Source organism: Molothrus ater, chromosome 4, assembly GCF_012460135.2.
Source record: "Molothrus ater isolate BHLD 08-10-18 breed brown headed cowbird chromosome 4, BPBGC_Mater_1.1, whole genome shotgun sequence".
Lineage (NCBI taxonomy): Eukaryota > Metazoa > Chordata > Aves > Passeriformes > Icteridae > Molothrus > Molothrus ater.
Genome location: NC_050481.2, coordinates 48,747,725 through 48,770,267, shown reverse-complemented (window position 1 = coordinate 48,770,267; position 22,543 = coordinate 48,747,725). Strand labels below are relative to the sequence as shown.

The following is a 22,543-nucleotide window of genomic DNA, read 5'->3' as shown; positions in this document are numbered from 1 at the left end:
GTTTTCTTTCAAGCTCCAGGAGTTGCAGCTTCAATGGCTTGTTGCATGTGTTGGGGTATTTTTTGTTTGTTCTTTTTTTGCTGGTATGCTTTTGCTATGTTTTATTTTAATTGCCATTATTCCTCTAAGTTGTTCTGGGCTCTTCTGCCTCTTCTAACTAATAGATCTGCTTTGAAAACACTGTTCATGTGAATCACGGGATTTTTTTTTTAATAAAAATTACTTTTTGTAATTTTTGTCCTCTTCCTTTTTCAACAAAGTGCTTTTATGCAAGCTAGTTACTTGTACCATAAGGAGATGTGTTTGATACAAACTGCTCTTTGTTTGTATCTAGCAATAGGAATATTACTTGATAAGTTCTTACAAGTTCATGAAAGTTATAAGCTACACTCTCCATTATATTTTCTCAGTGTTGAGCTGTTTTACTCCTCATATGTTTGGACAAGTCATTCATTCTTTAAGAACTACTTCAAAAATACGTCTAATTTATGGGATTAGTTATGCTTTTTTTCATTAATTGCATCATTAAAATTTGAAAAATTTCAATCTTAAACTTGTGCAAATATTCATCATATCTCATTTCTCCCTCTTGCTCCTTTCCCTTTTTCCTCAATATAGACAAAAGAAGTGCACTGTTTGTAGATGGAGTTAAAACCAAAAAAAGGAATAAACACAAACTTTTAATATTGCTTTAATTCCTCCACTGCACTTAAAAACTGCCAGTGTTGGATGCCTGTAGTTAGCTGAACTACTGAGAGATGTGTAAATTTTATTCCCATTAAGTTAGCTTTATGAATTATGTAGACTGGCTGCTCACAAAACTAGAGTCCATATTTAGAAGTAGCATTTCACTAAAATCTTAAAGTGGTACAAATGTTGTTTATTTTGGGGTTTTTTCAGTTGTAAAATAAAATCCTCAGTCATGGTACAAGAGCGAAAACAGCTGTTTAAAACCAAGTTAGAAAAACATTTATGCTTGATATCCTTTTTCAAGTAGGTTTTTTTTCCCCCTTGCATTAGAATGGATTTAGCAGCTTTGTTTTAAATAGATCTCAAGTCATATGATGATAATTTAAGACATGTAAAAATTAATATGAGGGATCTTTGTAGAGATGTAGAATCTTATATTCCTAAAATAATTTTCTTTTCTTTCTTCTAGGTATGGTTTCACAAATATGCGCTATATTGCCTCCCTGATTAGTGGAGTAGGCATTTTCATGATGGGTGCAGGGCTTTCTTGGTATCATGGGATCATAGGTTTACTCCACCCTCATCCTGTAGAATCTCTTCTCTGGGTAAGCTAATCTTGTTTGCTATTGTATTTAACACCAGTGACTTAATAAAAAATAGTGGCATAGTCTGAAACTCACTTCCTGAGTCAGTCTGAGTTCCAGCACAATTAACTCAAACCATTTTTAATGAAAATGTGTTTTAAGAAACACATTTATTAAAATCTTTAAACTATAGTTGATCCTGCAGCAAAATGAGCTGTTCTCTAAACCCTGCATCTTCCTTTCATATCTTCCCCCTCCAAGAGGTCCTGCTTTCCTGTTTTGGAATATATTGCATGATCCAATTATTATTGGTTTCCTTCTGTTTAGGGACAATTACATGACACTGTGGGTAATGTGGTTCTGGAAGGCTACTTTTGGATAGCCTGTGGTGAAAAGATCTGTAGAAATGTGCATATAATATAATATCATATCTGATTCTTGTTTTTTTTCTGTACAGGCATACTGCATTTTAGCAGGATCATTGGTATCAGAAGGAGGTATGCAGTTTCAAGTTTCTATTTAAGTATTTGTAATCTCTTAAGATAATAGCATTTCACAAATGTCAGTAATTACAGTAATAATTGATCTTTGCTTACACAGTGAAATTTTGAGCTCTGTTGCAAATACTTGTAAACAAACAAAAAGAAACATGTGAAAACTTTTTATATATATATGTCTGTATAGTAAGAAGTTGAAGAACGCAAAATTAGGAAAGTAGACATGGATTGACTTTTTGGTATTAAACTATCAATGAATATAACTGTTCTGATTTGTGTGGGAGACACACTTGTGGAAAAAAAAGTAACTATACTTTGAATAAAGTACCAACAATCAGTGCTTTCTTGATGATCTGTTGCTATGATATTATAACAAAAAGCTGCTCTTTTCAAAATGGAAACAAGTCCTTTTGCCTCTAGCAATTTTCAGCAACAACTTTGTTGTTTCAGCCACCCTGCTTGTTGCTATAAATGAAATTCGGAGGAGTGCTCGAGCCAAGGGTCTTTCATTTTATCAATATGGTAAGTATCATTATAGCAGTAAGGTATGTGGTGTTATTTAAAACACAATCTGTTCGCTAGTATTTCCATAATGATAGAAACAATTTTCTGTTTTCCCTTTTACTTTTCCCTTTATTGATCTGTTTTCTATTCTACTAACAATACATTTTACAAATTAGGTGAGAACTGTTGATTTAAGAGTTCTATTAAACACTTGGCAAAGTGCATGTATTTTTCAGGATAAATGCCCCTTTAATTTTTCTAACATTTTTGAGAAGCTGACATAATTGGGCTTGTTCTGTGTATGTATAAGTGCTTTCAGAAGTGTGAGCATATGCAAAAATTCAGTTTACACCTATATAATTGCATAAATTGTTCTTTTAAATTGCTGTTGTTGGTATAGTTTAAGTACAATGCATAACAGAATAAAGCTAAATTTTCAGAGAATGTAACTTTTTTGTGTTGTGTGTGCAGTTGTGCAGAGTCGTGATCCTAGTACCAACGTGGTGTTACTGGAGGATGCTGCAGCAGTCCTGAGCGTGGCTGTAGCTGCTACCTGTATGGGACTGACTTCTTTAACAGGTAAAATTCTGCATAGAGGTAGGCAGAATGTGGATTTTTTTCCATGTATGGATATGGACACAGAGCATTTAGTTGGTTGATTTAAATATGTCTCTGCTCTTAATTTCTGATACTTGTACTCTGTAAGCAGATTTTTGAGGTGTTTTACCATACAAACTAAGTTATTTTTTTACTAAAGGTAAGATGATATGTGTACCAAGTGGTTCAAAGTGCATCATCTTTGCTGCATAGTCAAATTTTCTAAAGAGGGATGATTACTTATTCATCTCTTTTTAAGTATTGATTTTTTTAAAGAGAATAAATATTGGAATTTTGTTTCTTGTCATTGTCTCAATGACTTAATTGCAAGTTTCACTTTTTATATAGAAAGAATTTTAAAATTTAATTTCTAGTTTCCTTCATCAACTTAAAAGCACAGTACTATTTCTATAGGTCTGAGCATGAATAAGTGTTTGAAACTTATTAAGTACTATATTCCAGAAATAGTTAATATTTGCAAATTTTTGAGTTACTGGTAAAAGAACACTGGATTTTGTGCTGCTACCTATGTTTCAGTGTATATAACTTTGTGTATAAATTTATGTTTACTAATATAGAAACACATACAAACAAGAGTTTACTCATTTATTAGTCCTGCAGGAGACAGGAGTGGTCAAGAGACAGGAGGGACTTAAGGCTTTGTTTTATGATAAATTGTTTTGTTCCAGCTTCATCGTGTTCCTCAATAGGAAAAAATTTCCACTGAATTAAGAAAAGAAAAAAGTAAAATAAATGACTGACTAAAACAAAAAAACCACCAACCAAAAAAATCTCACTAAAAAGCAAAACCCCGAAAACCCCTCAAAACTATGAACTCTTTTCAGTGTGAAATTAGAGTTCTCTGCTATGTTTTAGAAACACTCTGTGAAACTGATTTGCTATATCTCGTTTAGGAAACCCCTATTATGACAGTGTGGGGTCTCTGGGTGTTGGAACTTTGTTAGGAACTGTGTCAGCATTTCTAATCTACACTAACACTGAAGCCCTGCTGGGACGATCCATCGAGCCTGAGCAGCTGCAGCGGCTCACCGAGTTCCTGGAGAGTGATCCTGTAGTAAGGTAAGAACCTCTACAGCTCAGTCTCTACAGCAACAACCACAAACAAGACAGCAACATTTAATGAGAGAAATCTGGTAAGATTATTTTTAGTGTGGAGTCTTCTGTATTGGGATTCTAGAGTCTTTATTATTGCTGATTTCTATTTCTGTGCTAAAACTTTTAATAAAAGAATACTTGTACCTCTTGGGTATTCAACAGCTAAAATAGCATTGCAGATACATTCTAACTGTCACATTAATTACAGGAATTGACAATGACCTAATGAGAAAGCCATCACAAACTTAAAACTATTTTCAAAGTCATGAAATGCAAACACTTAAATTATACTATTATGTTGCTTGAATAGTTTATTAGCACCTAAATATTTAAATTCTGTTACTGTTAATATTCAGTGTGTGGAATTCTGTAGCAGTTGGCAGGACATGCTGCAGTAGTATATGATGCAATGGAGTCTTCATGTTACATGCTTATAAATTAACTCATTGCTAATTTCTCCTTCTTAGCAAGTCTGCAATTTGTAGTAAACTGATAGCTCATAGTATTTCTAAATCTTGCTTAAATGCTTTTCAATGAGCTGTTTTAGCTTTACCCTATTAACCTTGATTTAGAAGCAAACTGCTTTTTGTTTTCTTTTAGATTTTTACTTAAGAATATATTTCTGTGTAAATCAGCTGAAGTATTGTAGTGCTTTTTTAATTTGAAGTAATTTTTGAGCTGTGGAGGTAAAAACTTTAAGTCCATTAGTTAATGATACCAGAGTACTTGAAAGGAATTAAGTGCTGGCACCATCACAGTTCCAAGCAGGAAGTCTGGATGACATGCCCTTCATTCCAGAAACTAAACAAGAAACCTGTTTGGAATAGAATTCTGTTAGAATTTGCACATGTCAGTAAATTAAGCATTTGTGGTGACCCTGGATTAATCTGAATGGTGAAGGATGTGTCAACAGTACTGTGTTAGAGTAGGTGAATTCACATGTACATGACTTCTGTAGTTCTTTTTTCCAAAGTGCACAGATGGCATTTGCTTGTCTCAGGCTGAAATAATAAAATTTTTCCTAGGCCAAGTACCATTTTATAATGTATTCCATCTTGTAGGTGGCTCTAACTTCCCAACAGAGCAGACATAGTTCATGTTCTTCTTGCTGTAAACATTTTTTTAAAAACAAGAAGTACCTTAATTAAAAAAAACCACATAAATAATAAAAGAAATAAAGACTTGTGAGAAACTGTATATTTTGATTTTTTTGAGGTTAGAAGCTGAAACATGTTTAGGTGCTTATCATACTCTCTGTATTCACTTTGTCTTCAGTTATCTCTTTCTTAGATCCATGATGTTACCAGCTTTGATTCCTTTCAGTGCCCAGTTTGTCTTTGACTGAGTTCTTACAACAAGCCTGCTATCTCTAGCTTGGGTAACATACATCTTCTAAGATGACAACTGGTATTAATCTCAGTTCTCTGCAAAGTAAACTTATATTACCCTTGCTCGTTACTAGGTATAGGTAGGTATGATTTGGAGAAAAGGCTGAAAAAAACAAACCTAAGGCTGAAATAAGGAAAAAAAATCATGGCAGCTGAAATGAGGAAGAGGAAGCCTTTTAATATTAAGTATTTCTTCAAAGGGCTACCTGTATATTTTCCTCAACATAAGCTTTGGACTTCTAGGAGTGTCAGCATTTTCTTGAACATTCAAACTCACATTTTCTTAAATGGAGATGTGTAGTAGTGTGTTGTACTCTTACATATCCTTCTGAAACCAAATGTAAAAGAAAAAGCTCCTGATTACTGGCCTGCTTCTAATAGTGACTAATATTTGCTTTTTTATTTCAACCTTTCAGGGCTTTCATTTCTCAATGCATTGTTTTTTGCAGTTGCTGCTCCCAGAATATTCCTCCCTTATTCTTTCAGGCATGGTTTGCAATGTTTACTTTCAGATATGTTTTGCCAAATCAGAAGGAGATCTGTTAGGGAATCATTCAGTATTTCATCAGAAAGTATTTTAGATCCAAATTGACAAAAGGATCCAGGGGCTCTGAGATCTACTCCCTTAGCCCCTGTTAGCAACTTAAGTGTGGTGCTAACAGGGGCTAAGGGAGTAGATCTCAGAGCCCCTGGATCCTTTTGTCAATTTGGATCTAAAATACTGCTTCCAGCAGTAGCTTGCCAGAACATTGTGATCCACTGCTAATTATAAAGTATTTGATTATCAGGCAATACTAACTGCTGTCCTACTAAAATAAGTCTCTCTGGTGATAATATTTTTTCAACTAAATCTTTGATTGATTTTTTTTTTTTTAGTAACAAGATTGTTTGACAAGATCTACATTCCCTAAAATCTTAATGACTGGAATTAGTGTTCTTAATATAGAATTCTTCTCTCCACCTTTCTATTTTCCTTCGGTTGTCAGGTGAAACTGTCCTCACTTAAATAGGTGGACTTACTTACTCTTCTTAAATTTTGACACAGTGTTAATCTGTTTTTTGTTTTAATTCTCATCAGCATTGCTAGATGAAAAATTAATTGGCCTCCACAGTTATTCTTAGTTCTTTTAACTCTTGAATATAAGTTGTGGAACCTGTTGGATTAGAAGCATTTTTTTGGCATTTAACTATCCAGTATGCTTCTCTGCTCTAAGTAGGGGAATGCTTTGTGTACTAATATAATCTTGCTTTTTTAGATTAAGAAGACAATTACTGCATGATTTTTCCCATTCTGTTTCATCAGTAACAATTTTCCATTTCTGTCTAGTAGCAGGCTTGTTTCCATGTTATCCTTTGGTTTTGATATATTTAAAAAAAGTTGGTTTGTATCACACTCTGTGACTTTTTCTTCTGCTTCTCCTTTTAGCTTGTTGGACTTTATAGTTTCTCCTTTCTTTTCATTTTTCTAAGTAATTTCTAGTTGTGTCCCATATTTAACTCATGATCCTGAATGAGCTTTCAGAGTTGTTCTCAGCTGGAAAATGATTTGATTTTATTTTTGCTATACAAACATTCAATTCTTAACTCTCATTGACACCTTTGGTGCATAAATCATTCTTGTGTTCAGCCTAACTGAACTGTGGGAGATTAGCCCTTCATAACTGTGAAATAAAATATGTGATGTGGTACAGATTCTGTCCTGATTCTGTTCTTATGGAATTTAATCACAGATTCCTAGACATAAGCTATTTTTAGTGACAGTTTCATCTTTAATTTTACTCCATTGTAACAGCTGTTGTGTAGTTGTGCTTCTGTTGTGCTGGAAAATCTGTCATTCTGGTTTGAACGAAAACCAAAAATATTACAACCAATTGCTCAAACCCAGTAACTTGATGTTCTCTGACAAATTTTTCATTAATTTGAAACTTGCTCTTTTCCCTAGTTAGAATTTATGGTTTCTACTAACCATCCAGAAGCTTCCATAAGCAACCTTTGTAGCTTAAGATTTACCATACACATCTGTATTTTTGAATGATTAGTGATTTTTTTTCCTTCTGACTCACTGTCTTATCTTTCCTGGGCAGATTATGTGCACTAAGGTAGACTGTTTTCCTTCATATTTATAGAATATGCTTTATTTCACTGAATTTTATCAGGTTACTGCTTAATGAGAATCTCAAATACCACTTGTTATCTTCTTACTTAGTTCTGATAGGCGCTTGATATGTCTTCGACATTTTTGAATCACATGGCTCCAAATTCTCTTTATTAACCCCATCTGTTATCTTAAATACCCTCTTTGGGATAAGGTAGTTTGATGCCATGTAGTTTGCTCCAGTCAATACTCTTTTGATTTGATAACTTCCCATAGAATAGTTGTGTGAATTGGAATGGAGCTGGAAAGCCTTTATTGGTACCAGTAAGCTGATGATTCTTTTCATCTGCTTAAATATTTACTAAGATGTATTTTTTTGTGTCTCTCTATTTAGTTAGTGTTCTGTTTCTTTTTTAATATGCTTACCTCTCCTCCACCCTGAGTATTACAAGAAGTATTCTGTAAAATTTCCTGTGATTATTTATCTTAAAGTTTCTGTCTCCTGCTCTGTTTTGGCTGTTCATTCGAACAGGCTCCTTCCAACATACGTTCCTTCTGCTTTCTTCCTGCATTGCCTGTGAATTTATTTCTGATTTATAAAAATTCAGATACAAAGAAGCATTTCTAGTTGGGAAGAGTAAATTTGCTTAAGACAAAGAGCATGATAAATTTACAGACTCTGTGACGTTCCACAATTCAGTAAAGTTTGGTACTTTCCATCAAGTGAGCTGCATTGCTGAATCTAAATCTTGTGTTAGAATTTACCAAATAGTCGAGAATGCATTTTTCTGTTAATAAAACTAAAAGTCTTTGAAATCTTTTATACGTGTTTTACTTTGAAAATGTTAGAAGCAAGAATTTAAAAAATGTGAACCTGTTGTGATTTGTGTCCCATGTTTTAGTGTCCACTTATTTTTTCTGACTTTGATGGGAATATATGGAAACTTGCTCTGCAGTGGTAATTTAAAATTTTCTTGGCTTTGAAGATAAACTGAATTTTTGTTAATATAATTAGGAAAAAATCAAGTATTTTAATTTGTGTTTATTTCACTCTTGAAATTTATCACAGTATGTCTTGGTCCTGAGTTTGCTTTTTATCCCAGAAAAATTAAGAGCTTGTTTACTACCTGTATGCATGTATTAGAATTTGTCCAACAAGCTGGAACAAAACTCTGCTACAGAAACTCAGAATTTTTCAAGGGACCAAAATATAAACAGAGCTTTCGTGTTCTAGTATTTATTAGGAGCCTTTAAATACAGAGAGATTTTCAGCATTTACAAACAGGTGTATCTTGATAAGCTGTGATTAATAGTTCTGAAGGATCAAAAATGAGTTCCAAACACAATATCCATAACTTTTTCTTGAGTCAAATGTATTTTTGAAAACTCTCCAAAAGATCATGCATTTACCAACTTTAGGAAAGGACACTTCTATAATTGCAATGTGTCCTTTCAATAATTCTCAACAGGTCATTGTTCCTTTCCTCAGAATTGAGGGTACTTAAAGGCTGTTAAATAGTGTCATGTACATGCACAAGAAATTCTCTGCAGTGGAAAATAAGTCGGACTTAAACTTTTAACACAGAATGGGGAAATTGTCACATTTTTAATTGTGGAATTTTTTTAATATACTGTTAGTCTAGTTCTGAATCTGTGATGCTTCTGGTTGTCTGTTCTTCTGTTGCAGTGATTTACAGATATGTTGATGTTGCAGAAATCTGTGGAAGTGATATAACCAGTTAAACATAAATCAGTATTTAATTGAAGTGTGGGTGGGCAAAATGAGGTTATTTTGTCAAAGACTGACCTTTTGAAATTACAGGATCATTTTGTGGTGACAGTATTGTTAACATGAGAAGTCAAACTAGCTAGTGGTTTGTTCTATGTTATTTTACATTGTCTTTAAAAATGTATGTGTTTCAGAGCAATTCATGATGTTAAAGCCACAGACATGGGAATGAGCAAAGTGAGATTTAAGGCAGAAGTAGACTTTGATGGACGTGTTGTTACTCGGTCTTACCTGGAAAAACAAGATATTGAACAGCTGCTACAAGTATGTAGAAAAAATTGCTTTTATAACCCCCAATATTTGATACTTACTTTCCAATTTCAAGTACCTCTAAACCCAAGACTTGAAAGTAGATGAGATACATTTCATTTCTTCTTTTGAAGGGTTGCAGATGTTCTTGCTTTATGTTAGTGTTTTAAATGCACTTAGAGAGATCTGTATTATGTGCTGCTGAAGAAGACCTACTTTTGGCCTGAGAAGGAGGAAGGCAGATGTTTTTTAACTCATTACCCTTGAGATTGGTTCATGTGATCAGAGCCAGGTGCTAATGATGCCAAGGTTGTGCATTTGCTCCCTGCACTGGCCATTCATATAAGTGTTGAAGTCAATAACCTTGGTGTGTCACTTCCACTCTCAATATTCTATGATTCTGTGATTGTTTTGTTAGAAAATACAGATCTGAAAAAAAAATTAATGAGAACATAATTGTTCCAATACATTTTTGAATTACAAGATCTGCTGTTAAAACTAGAAGCTTGTCACCTGCAAATAGGCATCTGTTCTGACAGAGCCATTTGCCCTGGGTGTTGGTGGTGCAGTGCTGGGGTTTACAGGTCCAGCGGTTCAGACTTGGTGTGAATATGGATTGCCTGCATTATAATTTAGCATTTTGATGATGTTTAAGAATTAACCATCTTTGGTAAGTGTCAGTCTCTGATTTCAGTATAGTTCAGAGTAGCTTTCCTTAAGCTCTCTTTTTGAGACAGAACTAATTCTCTGCTGTATTCTATATGGCAAAATTATTAAATATGAAGAAAATAATTATTTATCTAAATTAAAAGGAGAGCTTTAAGTGAGCAGAATGTTTTGACAAGACAATGTTTTTGTTTTCACTGGTAACTTTCTTATGTACATTTGTTTACAAAATTCTTCTACCCTTTCAAAATGAAATACAGGGATCTGCATTTTGTCTGTCTATTAAGCATGCCTTAGAAGTTATGTGTACTTTTAAATTTTACATTATAATTTTTAAAATCATTAAGTCAGTATCCCAGTTTTAAAATCCTGTTAATGTCAAAATAAGAATTAGGAGTGTGTATGCATAGTGCAATATCTGACCTATTCATCTACAGGACTTCAATTTAATACATTTTGAGAGGAAGAGTGCTATCAGCTTTGTACCACTGAGACACTGCAAGTTTGCCTGATTTTATATTGCCAGTTGCTTTGCTGTTGCAGTTTTTAGTACACTAGTCTTCTTTTCATGCCATTGTTAGCTTTTATTCTTTACCTGCTATTCCCTTTGGCAATTGCATGCAACCTCCACTAGTTCTTACAATACCTCGAGTGTTGTTGGGAAAGATCTTCCTGATTGATTCTAGGTTGGCAACTGCTTCTTTCACAGGTCATTGTTGTTACATGTGGTAACCTCACGTCAGCCATAAAAATGTCATTGAAGGATAGCTCCTTTCAGAAGGCTTCAGCCATCTGAAGTTAAAGGCAGACAGCGTGCTTGCCTTTTGACCTATACTTTTTCAAATAAGCAGCTCATTCAACTAGCACTGCTGACAACGTTATTCTTTCTACAGTTGTGAAGTATTTGTTGAAATGCTGTCATTTAGACTACCTTGGTGTTTTTCTTGTTAGACTTGCTGTGATTGTAGCCATGGGTTATTGTGGTTGAGGTATGTTTTAAGCTTGCTCTTGCTTCTTCAGTATTGGAGTAGTGAGAAGGGAAGAGAAGTTGCTGTCATGCACTTGTATGCACAAGAAGAATAAGTTGTTTCATAGTTTGTCTTTTTGCAATAACCTATTTATCCTAAACATACTTCAGCTGAGATAAACTACAGGACAAATGGTTTCCAGACAGGTTGGTGTGAGACCTCTAAGGAAAGCTCATGGCTTTAAACTGAAAGGTGATAGACATAAAGTAGATACAAGAAAAAACTCTACTGTGGTGGCCAGGGTAGTGAGACAGTGGAACAGGTTGCCTAGAGAAGTTGTGGATGCCCCATCCCTGGAGTTGTTTAGAGCTGGGTTGGATAGGGCCCTGAGTAACCTGGTGTAGCAGAAAGTGTCCCTGCCCATGGCAGTGGGGTAACAACTAGGTGATTTTTAAGGACCTTTCTGACCCAAACCATTGTGTCATTCTATGGCAATACTGTAGTACCTGCTTTGGTGCTGCTGCTGTCTATGTGTTTTTGGAGGGTGGAGTTTAAAATCCTGTCTTCCTTAATCCCATTCCTTCCCTTTTTTATGCTGTTGGTCTCTTAGTCTGACTTCCCGTCAACTGTCTTCAAGTTTCTGATATTATGGAGGAGTCATATTTACAGCAGTGTTTGTCATAAATCCTTGTGGACTTTCAGATGGGTTGGTAATGTAATGCCCAGAGAAGACAGTGTGATGGAATAGGAAGAATGTAGAAAATGGAGAAAGAATACACAGCAAGGCAGAGCAGGATATTCTTTCTTCATTTTCTACATTCTTCCTATTCCATGTGAATGTAGAAAATGGAGAAAGAATATCCTGCTCTGCCTTGCTGTGAGGAATACCTCAGAAACTTCTAGAAAATGAATGAAATTCTCTAAACTTATTTGGAAACTTGAAGGAGGAAATCAATTGAAGATAGAAGAAGGTTTTGTATTAAATGCAGGTGTAATGACAGAGCCAGCTGTTTTCATCAACTAGATGCTACTCTTCTGGGTCTTTGAGACACAGGAACAGATGATGTTTTGAGAGTAAATGGCAAAAGCTGAAGTGTTTTGTTTAGGTTTTTTTTCCTCCCTCTTGAAATATGTCAAGACCCTCTGGAGTGTTATTCCTTTATTTTCTTTTCCTCATCTCAATCTCTTAAATTTAATTTCTTCCTAGGAAATTCAGCAAGTGAAAACCCTTGAAGAATTAGAAGCCTTTATGCTTAAGCATGGTGAGAATATCGTTGACACGCTGGGAGCTGAAGTAGACAGACTTGAGAAGGACCTGAAGGTAAATTTAACTGCTTATTAGTGAGTGCTTATTCTGTGATTTATTTTAAACAAAATTTCTGCATCTACTTTCTGGGATTTAATTTGTAAATATGAGAGAGGGAAAGAAGTTGATATTAAAAATGCAGATTTTCTTGCTCTAGTATTATTATCTTAAGTTCTGGCCACCAGCAAATCCTTACTTTTCCACTGATCCATTTATTAAATTTTTTGTTCCATTTTATACCAACATAGAAAAAAATTTTCATTCAATAGACCTGAATGTGTCTTTTTTACTGTATTCTCAGAATGCTAGACTATTTATAGGCTGTTGAAGTCTGTTTTGGCTGTAAAAAGAATTTTTTTTAACTGGTTCTTAGAATTGTATCAAATATTTCTGTGTGATGGGATTGCTACTCAACATCTTTGACTCTTGTTGAAGCTGTCCAGTGTTTATTTTACGTTACAAAAGCCTCTCAGCTGTCTTATATTTTTTTTTTCACTATGCAATTTAAATATCCTCTGGCTGATGCAAGAAAGGGTTGTTCCCATTTTTGATTTTGTAAGTATATTGGGGCTGTCAGTCTTACCTTCCTGGTATGAATTCAAAGCTACAGTATACTGACCCCCAGACAAATGCAGTCCTGCCATGAGACACTACTCAAGAGCATGTCTGTCCTTGCTTGTTATATTTCATGAATATTCTTGTTTAAGTTTCTGTCCCTAGGGTTGCCCTGTTTAAGAATCAAAATATTATGTTTTTTTTTTTAATTGCATCATCTGAATCAGTTCTTCATGCATGTTTTTTGAGGAGCAGGATCGTGGCTAAATTTTTTGTAAACATGGATACTGCTTTTTGGTATAGGCATATGTATATGTAGGGATTTTGTTGGTATTGAATATGCTTTACTAAATATACTAGTCAGGTTCACATGCTGGGTGTCTTTGAAGTCATGACTTTCTCATGGACTGTACAATTCATGTAATGGTGATAACATATTTCTATAATATCAGAAAATGCATATTTATTAATAGAAACAGTGTTCTGAATTTTTATAAATAGCTTCAGTGGCAGAGAACAAATTATATCAGCAATCTTACCCATTGTTCAGGAAAGTATCTGTTAAAACTTTAAGAAAGTGAGATATTTATATACATGTCTGATATCTGAATGTCTACATATCTGAACAGTTTGTATAAAACTCTACTGCCTTACTAAAATGAGAGCACCTCCATACTTTATAAAGCATAAGAACTAATTTATCTGTGATGTTGAAAAATATTTTTCAAATAAAAAGATGACTTAGCCTTCCAAAAATGCCTTATAAAATGGACAATGTTTATTGTTTTAAAATAGTCCCTATGTTACCCAAAAAGGAAATTTGTTATCCAGTTGACAACATCATACCAGAAACACATTACTTGTAACCATGTGCAAAAATGTATTCGAATATTTTCAATTCATTGTTTTTAAATTTTATTTCAGCAACGAAATCCTGATGTTCGTCATGTGGATTTGGAGATACTGTAGACTTGAACAGGAGAAGTCTCCAGGTTGCTGCCCTTGTGGGAAGAAGTGACATAAAGGGCTGCAAAGCTTCTGGGATTGCAGAACCTCAGCACCGTACCTCGCTTCCTTTGCCCTCAGCTTCCTGGACTCTTAGCACTGCTTCTGTTTCTGGAAGAGCGCTAGACTCGCAGACAAAAATTTCCATGGAAAAATCAATTTCAAAAAGCTATTTGAGTTAAATTCCACAGGAGAGTCTGTCCAAGAATATTTACTGTGATTCAGAACTTACAACCTGAGGTTTAGTTAGGCAAATACAGCTGCCTGAAACTATACAACACATGTAGTTTTTCCATTTGTGTCCCTTTGCAGTCTGTTTGCACTTCTTTCGTTTCTTTCAAGATATCATTAAAGGTTCTTGGGAGATATTAAGATTAGATAGGAAGAGTTTGTTCCAGTGGAACCTGCCAACCTTAAATTGTAATATTTCAACTATGTGATTGTTTCACAGTTTTTCTTTTCTATGAGATAAGTTGTTTCATATGGGCGCTGGCCTTATCTCAATGACCATGACCTAGAAACCTGTTTTTTGCCACCATTACTACTGCACTTGAGGAAGATGAGGCTTTTCACCTGAGAGGAGCCAGCTGGGTGGGTTTAGCCAGAGTACATTGAGTTACTGTGAAAAATTACTGCGTACAAATCTTGGTGCATTTCCTCTCTTTAAATTTTGGGGTTTTTTCCCTACTTTAACATTTGTTTTCTTATTTGTAAGTATCTTCAGATGTGATCTGGGAGATATTTATGGTAGTGCTTATTAAAAGTTACCTGGCATTTTTGGCTTTTTATATTTTAATAGACTCTATTGCCAGATATGGGCTTTGCTAGAAGATATGAGAGATGTAGCTGGAATATATAATAGTAAAAAATGATCTATTTATAATTAAACAAATGAATACATTGTATTTTTAATTTATTTGCCTTTAGATATTACCTGAATTCAGAACCACTTCCTCTGAATTTTTGTATAACTTGACCTTGCTTGTTTGGGAAAGTAGAGTAATTCTATCAGTGGTCCTCAACAATCCAGAGATAAGTGATTAGTTTATAACTTGGAAATGTGAAATTCTAGAGCTATGTACAATTGTCTCAAGGCTTTTTGCAGTAGGTACTCAAGTTGTACCAGATTCTTTGAGACCCAGTCTTTATTAATTAGGCCATGAGTACTGAACATGCAAGTTGAAATATGAGTGAAATAACCATATTTAAGTAGCACTGAGGAAAAGTCTTTATGCACTTTAATGTAAAATAAGATTTACTCATGGGTGACAGGTGGCAATAAGACCATCCTAGTAACTCAGTTGCTGAGTAATGGCTGAATTGCTGAAAGAAGAAATGTTGATATGAAACAAAAGTCTTCAAAAATCAATTTAAGATTATAATATAAGCATTACAGCAAATAATTGTGGAGACCAATATGTACAGATTTGACTAAAAGCATTTTAGTATTTTTTTTCATACTAGGTGTCTCTTTACCAGTGAACAATGAGAGTTTAAAATAACATGCCTTTTTGACAACTGCAAAGCACTTTGCATGCTGGTCGTTTTAGGTAGAAAAACATTCCAGAGTTAAGTTACAGATGGGGCTTCACATACAGTAATTGTGGGTGAAAGGATCTTCTTGGTACCCTTTTCCATAATTCCTATTCACTGGTGGCTTCTTTATAGCATATTACCTTATGATGGCTAATTCAAAAGAAGGCTTACTTTATCTGGTTTTCTCCTATTGCAAAACTAGGTAGTATATTTAAGCCTGATGATTTAAAATGCAGTTTAAAGGTAATTTGGAAGTCTCCCATATCAAATAAATAAGGCATATTTTTAGCACATTATAAATAATTTACCTTTCTCCTCACCCTTCTATGTAAAATTCATCTCATCTCAGTGTGCACTCTCCTGGTATTAGTCTTATTCATGAAGAGCACTGGAATCTGGTAATGCATAACCTGTTGTCTTCTCCCTGGAATATTTATATGCATTTTGAATTTGAATAAACACATTAATAAACCAGAGATTTCAGAAATCAAAAACCTGAAGAGAAGTAAAACTGGGAAAATGTTCTTCCTGCAGAGGTTAGTGAAGACAGCCAATGTGATCCAAGTGGTTTGCATGCTGGAGTTACTGATGAATGAGTAGTGTCAGTGTGCAGAACTTTCACAGGGCAGAACTTTCCCTGCAAGCTTAGTAAATGTTATCTCAATAGCAAAGTGTTCCTCTATCATTTTCAAGAGGAGGTATGAGCTTATATTCTTACAAGGCATCTGCTCCAAAAGCCTGTTAAAATGTTTTTTTTTTTTTATTCACTGGAGGTGTAATTCATCTGAATTTTGATCTTAGTGTCCTTATTTGAGTCAGAAGAACACCCATTCACACCTTTTGTTTATATTCAAGAAAGAATTGAGTTAATTGTATCCTAGTTTGCTGATTATAGCATCACAATGTGTTAAATTCAAGATGCCAGGACTTGAGTGGTTTTGGTACATTACTGTTGACCAGTCTGAGGACCCAGTTCCAAAAAGGCAGGCAGACTGGTTTTGGCAGTACCTTGGAAGTTTACATGTCATGCAGTTGGGTGGAAGTACTGATTCATTGAATGGTGGAAGTACTCATTCATTCATACTATTCTTTTCCCAGGTTCGAAAAGAATAGTAATTCCAAGCTGTTACATTTTAATTTATATGTTAAAATTCACAAATTGTTTTTAACAGATATGACATTTTTACTGCTTTTTTTCTTTAACTGCCTTTATAGTCAAAACTTTGAGGTAATGTGGGTCCACTACTTAGTTTACTCTTATTTTAATGTTTTTGAGGAAAATAATTAGCTAATAAATTTACATTTACATTATAGAGTCCTCAGATTAAAGAACTGTACATGTGTGGAGGAGTGAATTTTTCTTTATCACAAATGGAATTACAAAATGGGTTTTTTTACAGAGCTTAAAGAAAATAAGTGAGGATTTACCTAAAAATAAAGTTATATCCTAGGATTTTTTCATTTAAGGTTGTGGTGTTTTAAAATAATTTATTTCTGTAGACTGACCTTGCAGGTTCTATTTTTTCAAATTTTGTTCAAAGTATGGCTGCCCACCCTCTCTGCTTTGTGGAAGATTTCTTACATGCTGTGCAGTGACTCATAGTTCTGTAAAACTTGAAATGTTTTAGAAACTTGTCTTAGTGTTCCAATATTCTGAATGATCTGAATGTATTTGAAGTCCAAGTTGGTTGGATACTAATAATGGATTTTTCTATAGAGTTTTTTTTTTTTCTGTAAAGGATAAAAATTTGAAGTGATTGTCTTTCCCCAAGCAATGAACTTCAAGTATAAATTGTCTCCATTATACACTGGAATTCAGCATTTGATGTGGTGTCCCTTTCCCCCTCCCCTTTTAAAGCATTTATGAAGGATACAGGGCCAGTAGTAAACACCCCAGTGGATTACTGTGTTACAGGGACTGTTTGGTGGTTTGTGTTCTGCTCCAGAAGTACTGGGGGGAGCACATTTTTACAAGGACAAGTTTACATCCTTTATTCCCTGTGACTTATCCTTGACCTGACGACTTTTTAAACTCTATTTTTTTTCCTTCCTTGAATTCCCACACAGATTTTATTGTTTTTTTTAAAGTAACTCTTACTTTTTGAGGAAGAAGCTATTATGAACATCTTATGTTTTTAAAAGCAGGGGCGAATTCTACTCTTGGTCTGTGAATTTTGTACTGTACTTCATGTTCATTAATAGTTAAGAATAGTGATTACTGCTTTGAAAGTTACAAACCATGTTAGCCAAAACCAAGTTTTCTGATTGTGTCAGATTCTTTTTCATCAGTGTCTGGAGACTCATTTTTTGAGAGATTTCTACTGCCCCCTCTTTGATAAAAGGAGAGTACAGGAATATTTTTAGGTATCTTTTGTCTATTATACATTGATTGCAGTCCTGTGTCCTCTTTGTTTGTAATAATTTTAGCTGGTTTTTTTCTGTAACAAAGAAAAAAATATGCATTATAGAAGTAGCTCTAATAGTGATGAGTACATCAAATACAGTCTTCATGCAAAGAGTTTTCATGCCCCTGTCTATTCAAAGTGTGGCAATTTTTGAAAATTATCAATGAAGTAATCCTTTTTCTAAACTTGACTTAGATGTTTTCCTTAGAGAGGAAACCAGAGCACCATATTGTTTAAGATTTGAAAAAAATGTGTTTCCTTTTATGGTCCTATGTTCTTGAGGCATTTTGGCATGGTAGAACAATTGATGAATATTGACTCCTGTACAAAACCTGCCCTTCTGTGCATACCCAAAGGCTTAAAGAAGTGAGTATAAAATGACAATGTGCTTTTTTTCCTTCTAGCTTAAGTATTGTGCTGCTTCTATTCTTATTGTTGTCTCTGAATAGAGAGTACCACTAACATCTCTCTTGCAGTTTACCTGCATAATGTAAATGAGAAGTTGAGATGTACCAAAAAGACTTGTTTTTAATAGAGGGTTTGCATAGCTTAAGTAATTTTTCCTTTCTTGTTAGTGAGACACAAATCATTAAGATCAAAAGTAGACTGTATTACATAAAAAAAGAAATAGGAATCCAGACTCTAAAGCACAGTAGTTCAATTTTTGAAATGTATGTCCTTTGAGGAAAATAAAACAGAAGCTTTAAGTGGATGTATGGTCTATAAAAGCTGCAGTCAGGCAGGCTTTGCTGAAGCAGAAGAAATTAAACTAGAAGTATATGATTAAAAGAAAAGAATCCAAGGAAGGAAAAGACCCAAGTCATTGAGCACCTGGAAACAAGAAAGGATGAAAATCATCTAAAAAACTTATCCAGAAATAAGAAGTAATGATTGGAGAAGAAAAGAATAGTAAGAAATGATATTTTATTAGAATGTATAAAACTAGGTAGAATGATATTTTCTTTCTTTTACCAATATTCTGATAGTTGAGTAATTCCCCCAGCAAAAACTCTTTTTTCCTATACTGAAAATCAGAGCCTCTAACTATGTCCTGTTACGGTGTTCAGCCTTGCAGGTACAAACCTGTTTGTCCACTGAAAGCTGTTGAGGGTGATGTTGTAATCTCAGTTTTTGCTGGTGAGGTATGTGTTTGGTAAGTGGAGGGTGAGTAATGTTATTTGTGGAAGTGGGAGCTGGAGTCAATTAAAGAGAAAATTAATTGATTATTTTAGAAGATGACTGAAGCACCATACTGAGTGTGCTGTGGGAAAAGAAGTGCTCTGTTCTAAGGTCTGCAGAATACCTGCAATGGACTGTAGTCATTGATGAATACGTTAGTCTTTATTTTTCAATTTGCTGAGATGTCTGTGGATAATTAAATCACATTCTGAAGAGGAGATAAAGCATTCAAAATGTAATGTGAAAAGGATGTATGTTTTTTAAATACCACAGACACTATAGTACATTATAATAGATAGGCAGAAAATATTCTGTATTACGTAGCGTGCTTGTGGACATTTTTTTCCTGTGTAAATCAAAGCCACCAATTAAAATGAAAGGTGGTGGTTACTTTTTAGAAGTGTTACACTAACAGCAAGCCCAGTCAAATTTTTGTATGGCCAGCATTCAAAGTTCTGTTCTGGGGAAGAGGTGCCTGTTAAAATAGTGGAATACAGGTCCATAATCTAGCATAAATTTGGGTTTTGTAATCTAAATTTAGACTGTGTTAAAAACTTTTGAGGTTGTGATCAGCTGCTTCAAATCTGAAGTCAGAAGGAAAAAAAAGCAATGATGTGTAAATGATGTAATATAAAAGGGATTTTGTAAGTTTCTCTTCAAATTAAATATGCTGAAGGACTGTGTGAAAAGTGTTCGAAAAATGCCTAAACTGTTTGGAAAGCATTTTGGCTATTGCCAAGATGGTATTAAATTTGAAAGTCAACAGTGAGGATTTTTCACTTGCGGTAGAAGTTTCAAAGGACAATGTCAAAGTCAAAATCCATTTTTCCATTTTGCAGTCTTTTAATCAGATTCACCAGCCCCCTCCCCACTCCATGCCTCGCATTTTGTGTATTGGCTTTTTCATTCTGTGTCTTGGTTACTCCATATTAGTATGGGGAAGTCATTTTGATTTGTGAGGTGTAGACATTGGAATACTTACCTGCATATGTTCTTTGTTTTGTAATTATACTTGAATTCAGTACATTCTGTATCATGGCTGGAAGTTGTAATTACTCAGTAAAATGTTACATAGCCAGTAAGGGTCGTGTTCTGTTAATTTAAGCAATTTTATATGTATTGGAAAAGTAAGCAATAACACTGGCTTTAGGCAGCTGATGATTTGCTGTGTTTCTGAATTCCCATTGCATATAACTATTTTATGGATGCAAAACAAAACACAGGTTCTGTCCATCTATGTGTGCTGGTTATGCACTCTGCCTTCACAACGCTGGCACACACTGTTCAAGAGCATGTGCCCAGTGAGGGAGCAGCATGCCCAGGCTGGCCAAGCTCTGTGTTTGTTCTCTCAACCTCACTGCAGCTCTGCCTTTCATCCTATTCACTCCCTCCCTCAAAGAGGGTGGTTCCTTCCCCAGTGCTGGGAAAACTCTTTTGGCCTGGCTCAGAGGCCCCAGTGGCACTGGCTCCCGTTTGGACTGCCTGTCCTAATGCAGGTGTGAGGATGACGTGAAGAAAGGTAGTACTACAGATGGGTTGCATGTCTGTGTATAGCCAAGGGTGTGAAGAATTCCTTGAAGAGGTTGGATTTATGTGTTAGGCTTGCATAGTAACCATAGCTTCACAATCCCAGCAAAGCTCTCCAAGCCTCTTAAGAAAAAGCTTGAAATTAGTTAGCTTAGAAAGGATTTAATGTACTGTCTGGTACACTTAAGTGCCACTTTTTATCACTAATACAAATAAAACAGCTTATTTATCCATTTATGGGAAGAACTGCTTCTAATTGGGCTAAAAAAATTTATGTGGTTGGAAAGAAGAGTCAAAAATGTCCAAAATCTGGCTGATGAAGTGGAGAAACTTGAAAAATTGGTTTTTGTCTGTATGGTATCAGATATCAGAAATAAAGTGGTCAAGCAACATATTGCAGGAAAGATTTTGGCTATGCACTGTATGTCCATATTGCTAAAGATGTTTCATTTCATAGTTTAGAGACACCCCTTTTCAAGGGAAGTTTGTTGGTTTCCTATGGTTTTGTTGTGCTTGCTTTTTTTTCTCTAATGAAACAAATGGCATAAGATCCACCTGAACAGAGAAGTGACAGACTTCAGGCCTCATCTCTTGTCTATTTGAGGTCAAGTTCAAATACTGGGCTGTCTTTGGGCTCTTGGAATAACCAAGCAAGTGGTCTCAGGCACTTTGAAAGAGGGAGAGAGAGAGCTCTGTCATTTCACATGATGTGACCTGGAATGGTCAAAATCCTTTATTTGCAGTCTGGCATTTATTGAAAGGTCATTCCAAAATAATTGTGTTAAACTGGGGGTAATGGGCTGAAGTGGGACCTTGCAGTCAGCTGGTTGAAAGTGATCTTAAAAATCCTGTTCAAGAATGAGTTTTGTCTGTCTTTGCAAATATTTTTATGAGGGACTTATTAAAAGATCATGAAAAGTAAACCTTCCTTTAGTGTTTGAATTAAACTTTTTTGAAAACCCTAGGAAAAGGGACATAGTTTCTTTTTTCACAGAAGTTGTGACAGCTCAGCTCCCAATAAATTACATGTATTGATTTACCCAAGCTCTTTGTGATTTTATTAATTTTTTTAATTTAGACTTCAGTTCTGATGCTGAATTGGAGCTTAGTAAGATCTTTTCTAGGTTCTCTTTCTACCATCTGAGGTGACTGAAATGTTATTCATTGCTCTAGTGTAAACTGATATTCAGTGTTTTAGAGAAATATTTTTTTACCCCAAATACTGATTCAACAGCAGTTTGCTATTAAATCAGGCTACTCTGGAGACACAAAGCATTAAGTTTAGGTTTAAATTTGGGGGTTTTATTTTTATCCAAGGCAGTCACAAAGAAAATCCATCTTGAATTTGATGCACATAAAAATGCATTCATATATGAACTTCTGTCTCTGCATCTTGTAACTGTACATAGATATCTTTGGCTGCAGATTTGTAGTCACTGATGTTTCTCATGAAAGACAACTTTCTCAGCATCTCAGCAAAAATAAAAATTAAATACTGTGAAAGAAGATGCTAATGAATTTGGACAACTTGGAAACCTTGAGGAAAGAAAGACTTTCCAGTAAGGCTGTGGCTTGAACTCATTCTGCTCCTTTGCCTTTATGCTTTGCACTGATTTCATTGGTTTTGACCTTTACTGTAGAATCTCAGTTTCCAGGTGGTTCAAAACAAGGGTTATAGGTGTAGAAGACTAATTCCAAAATCTGTGTTCTGGGTGCTCCATCTGATGAGTAGGTAATTGGACACTTCTGGATCATTGAGGGAGATGTGCAGTGGTACTCTGGCTAGCATTTGGTGGGTTTAGAACTATGCCAAGGTCAACTTTTCCCATGAAAATGTCTCAGCCTGGAACAATCTTCCTGATGCTGTAGGTGGGAAAGATACCTCAG

At 34.9% G+C, this 22,543-nt stretch overlaps 1 protein-coding gene across 1 annotated transcript in view; it reads left to right on the top strand.

Moving 5' to 3' along the window:
* Positions 1–21,695, top strand: part of SLC30A9 (solute carrier family 30 member 9) — a 35,183-nt gene extending 13,488 nt beyond the window's left edge. The window contains exons 11-18 of the mRNA XM_036381657.2: positions 1,160–1,295; positions 1,732–1,771; positions 2,222–2,293; positions 2,747–2,854; positions 3,787–3,952; positions 9,395–9,524; positions 12,351–12,464; positions 13,929–21,695. Of these exons, the coding sequence (XP_036237550.1) occupies positions 1,160–1,295; positions 1,732–1,771; positions 2,222–2,293; positions 2,747–2,854; positions 3,787–3,952; positions 9,395–9,524; positions 12,351–12,464; positions 13,929–13,973 (811 nt within the window). The 3' untranslated portion in view covers positions 13,974–21,695. The remainder of the gene's footprint in view (positions 1–1,159; positions 1,296–1,731; positions 1,772–2,221; positions 2,294–2,746; positions 2,855–3,786; positions 3,953–9,394; positions 9,525–12,350; positions 12,465–13,928) is intronic.
* Positions 21,696–22,543: the final 848 nt, after the last annotated feature.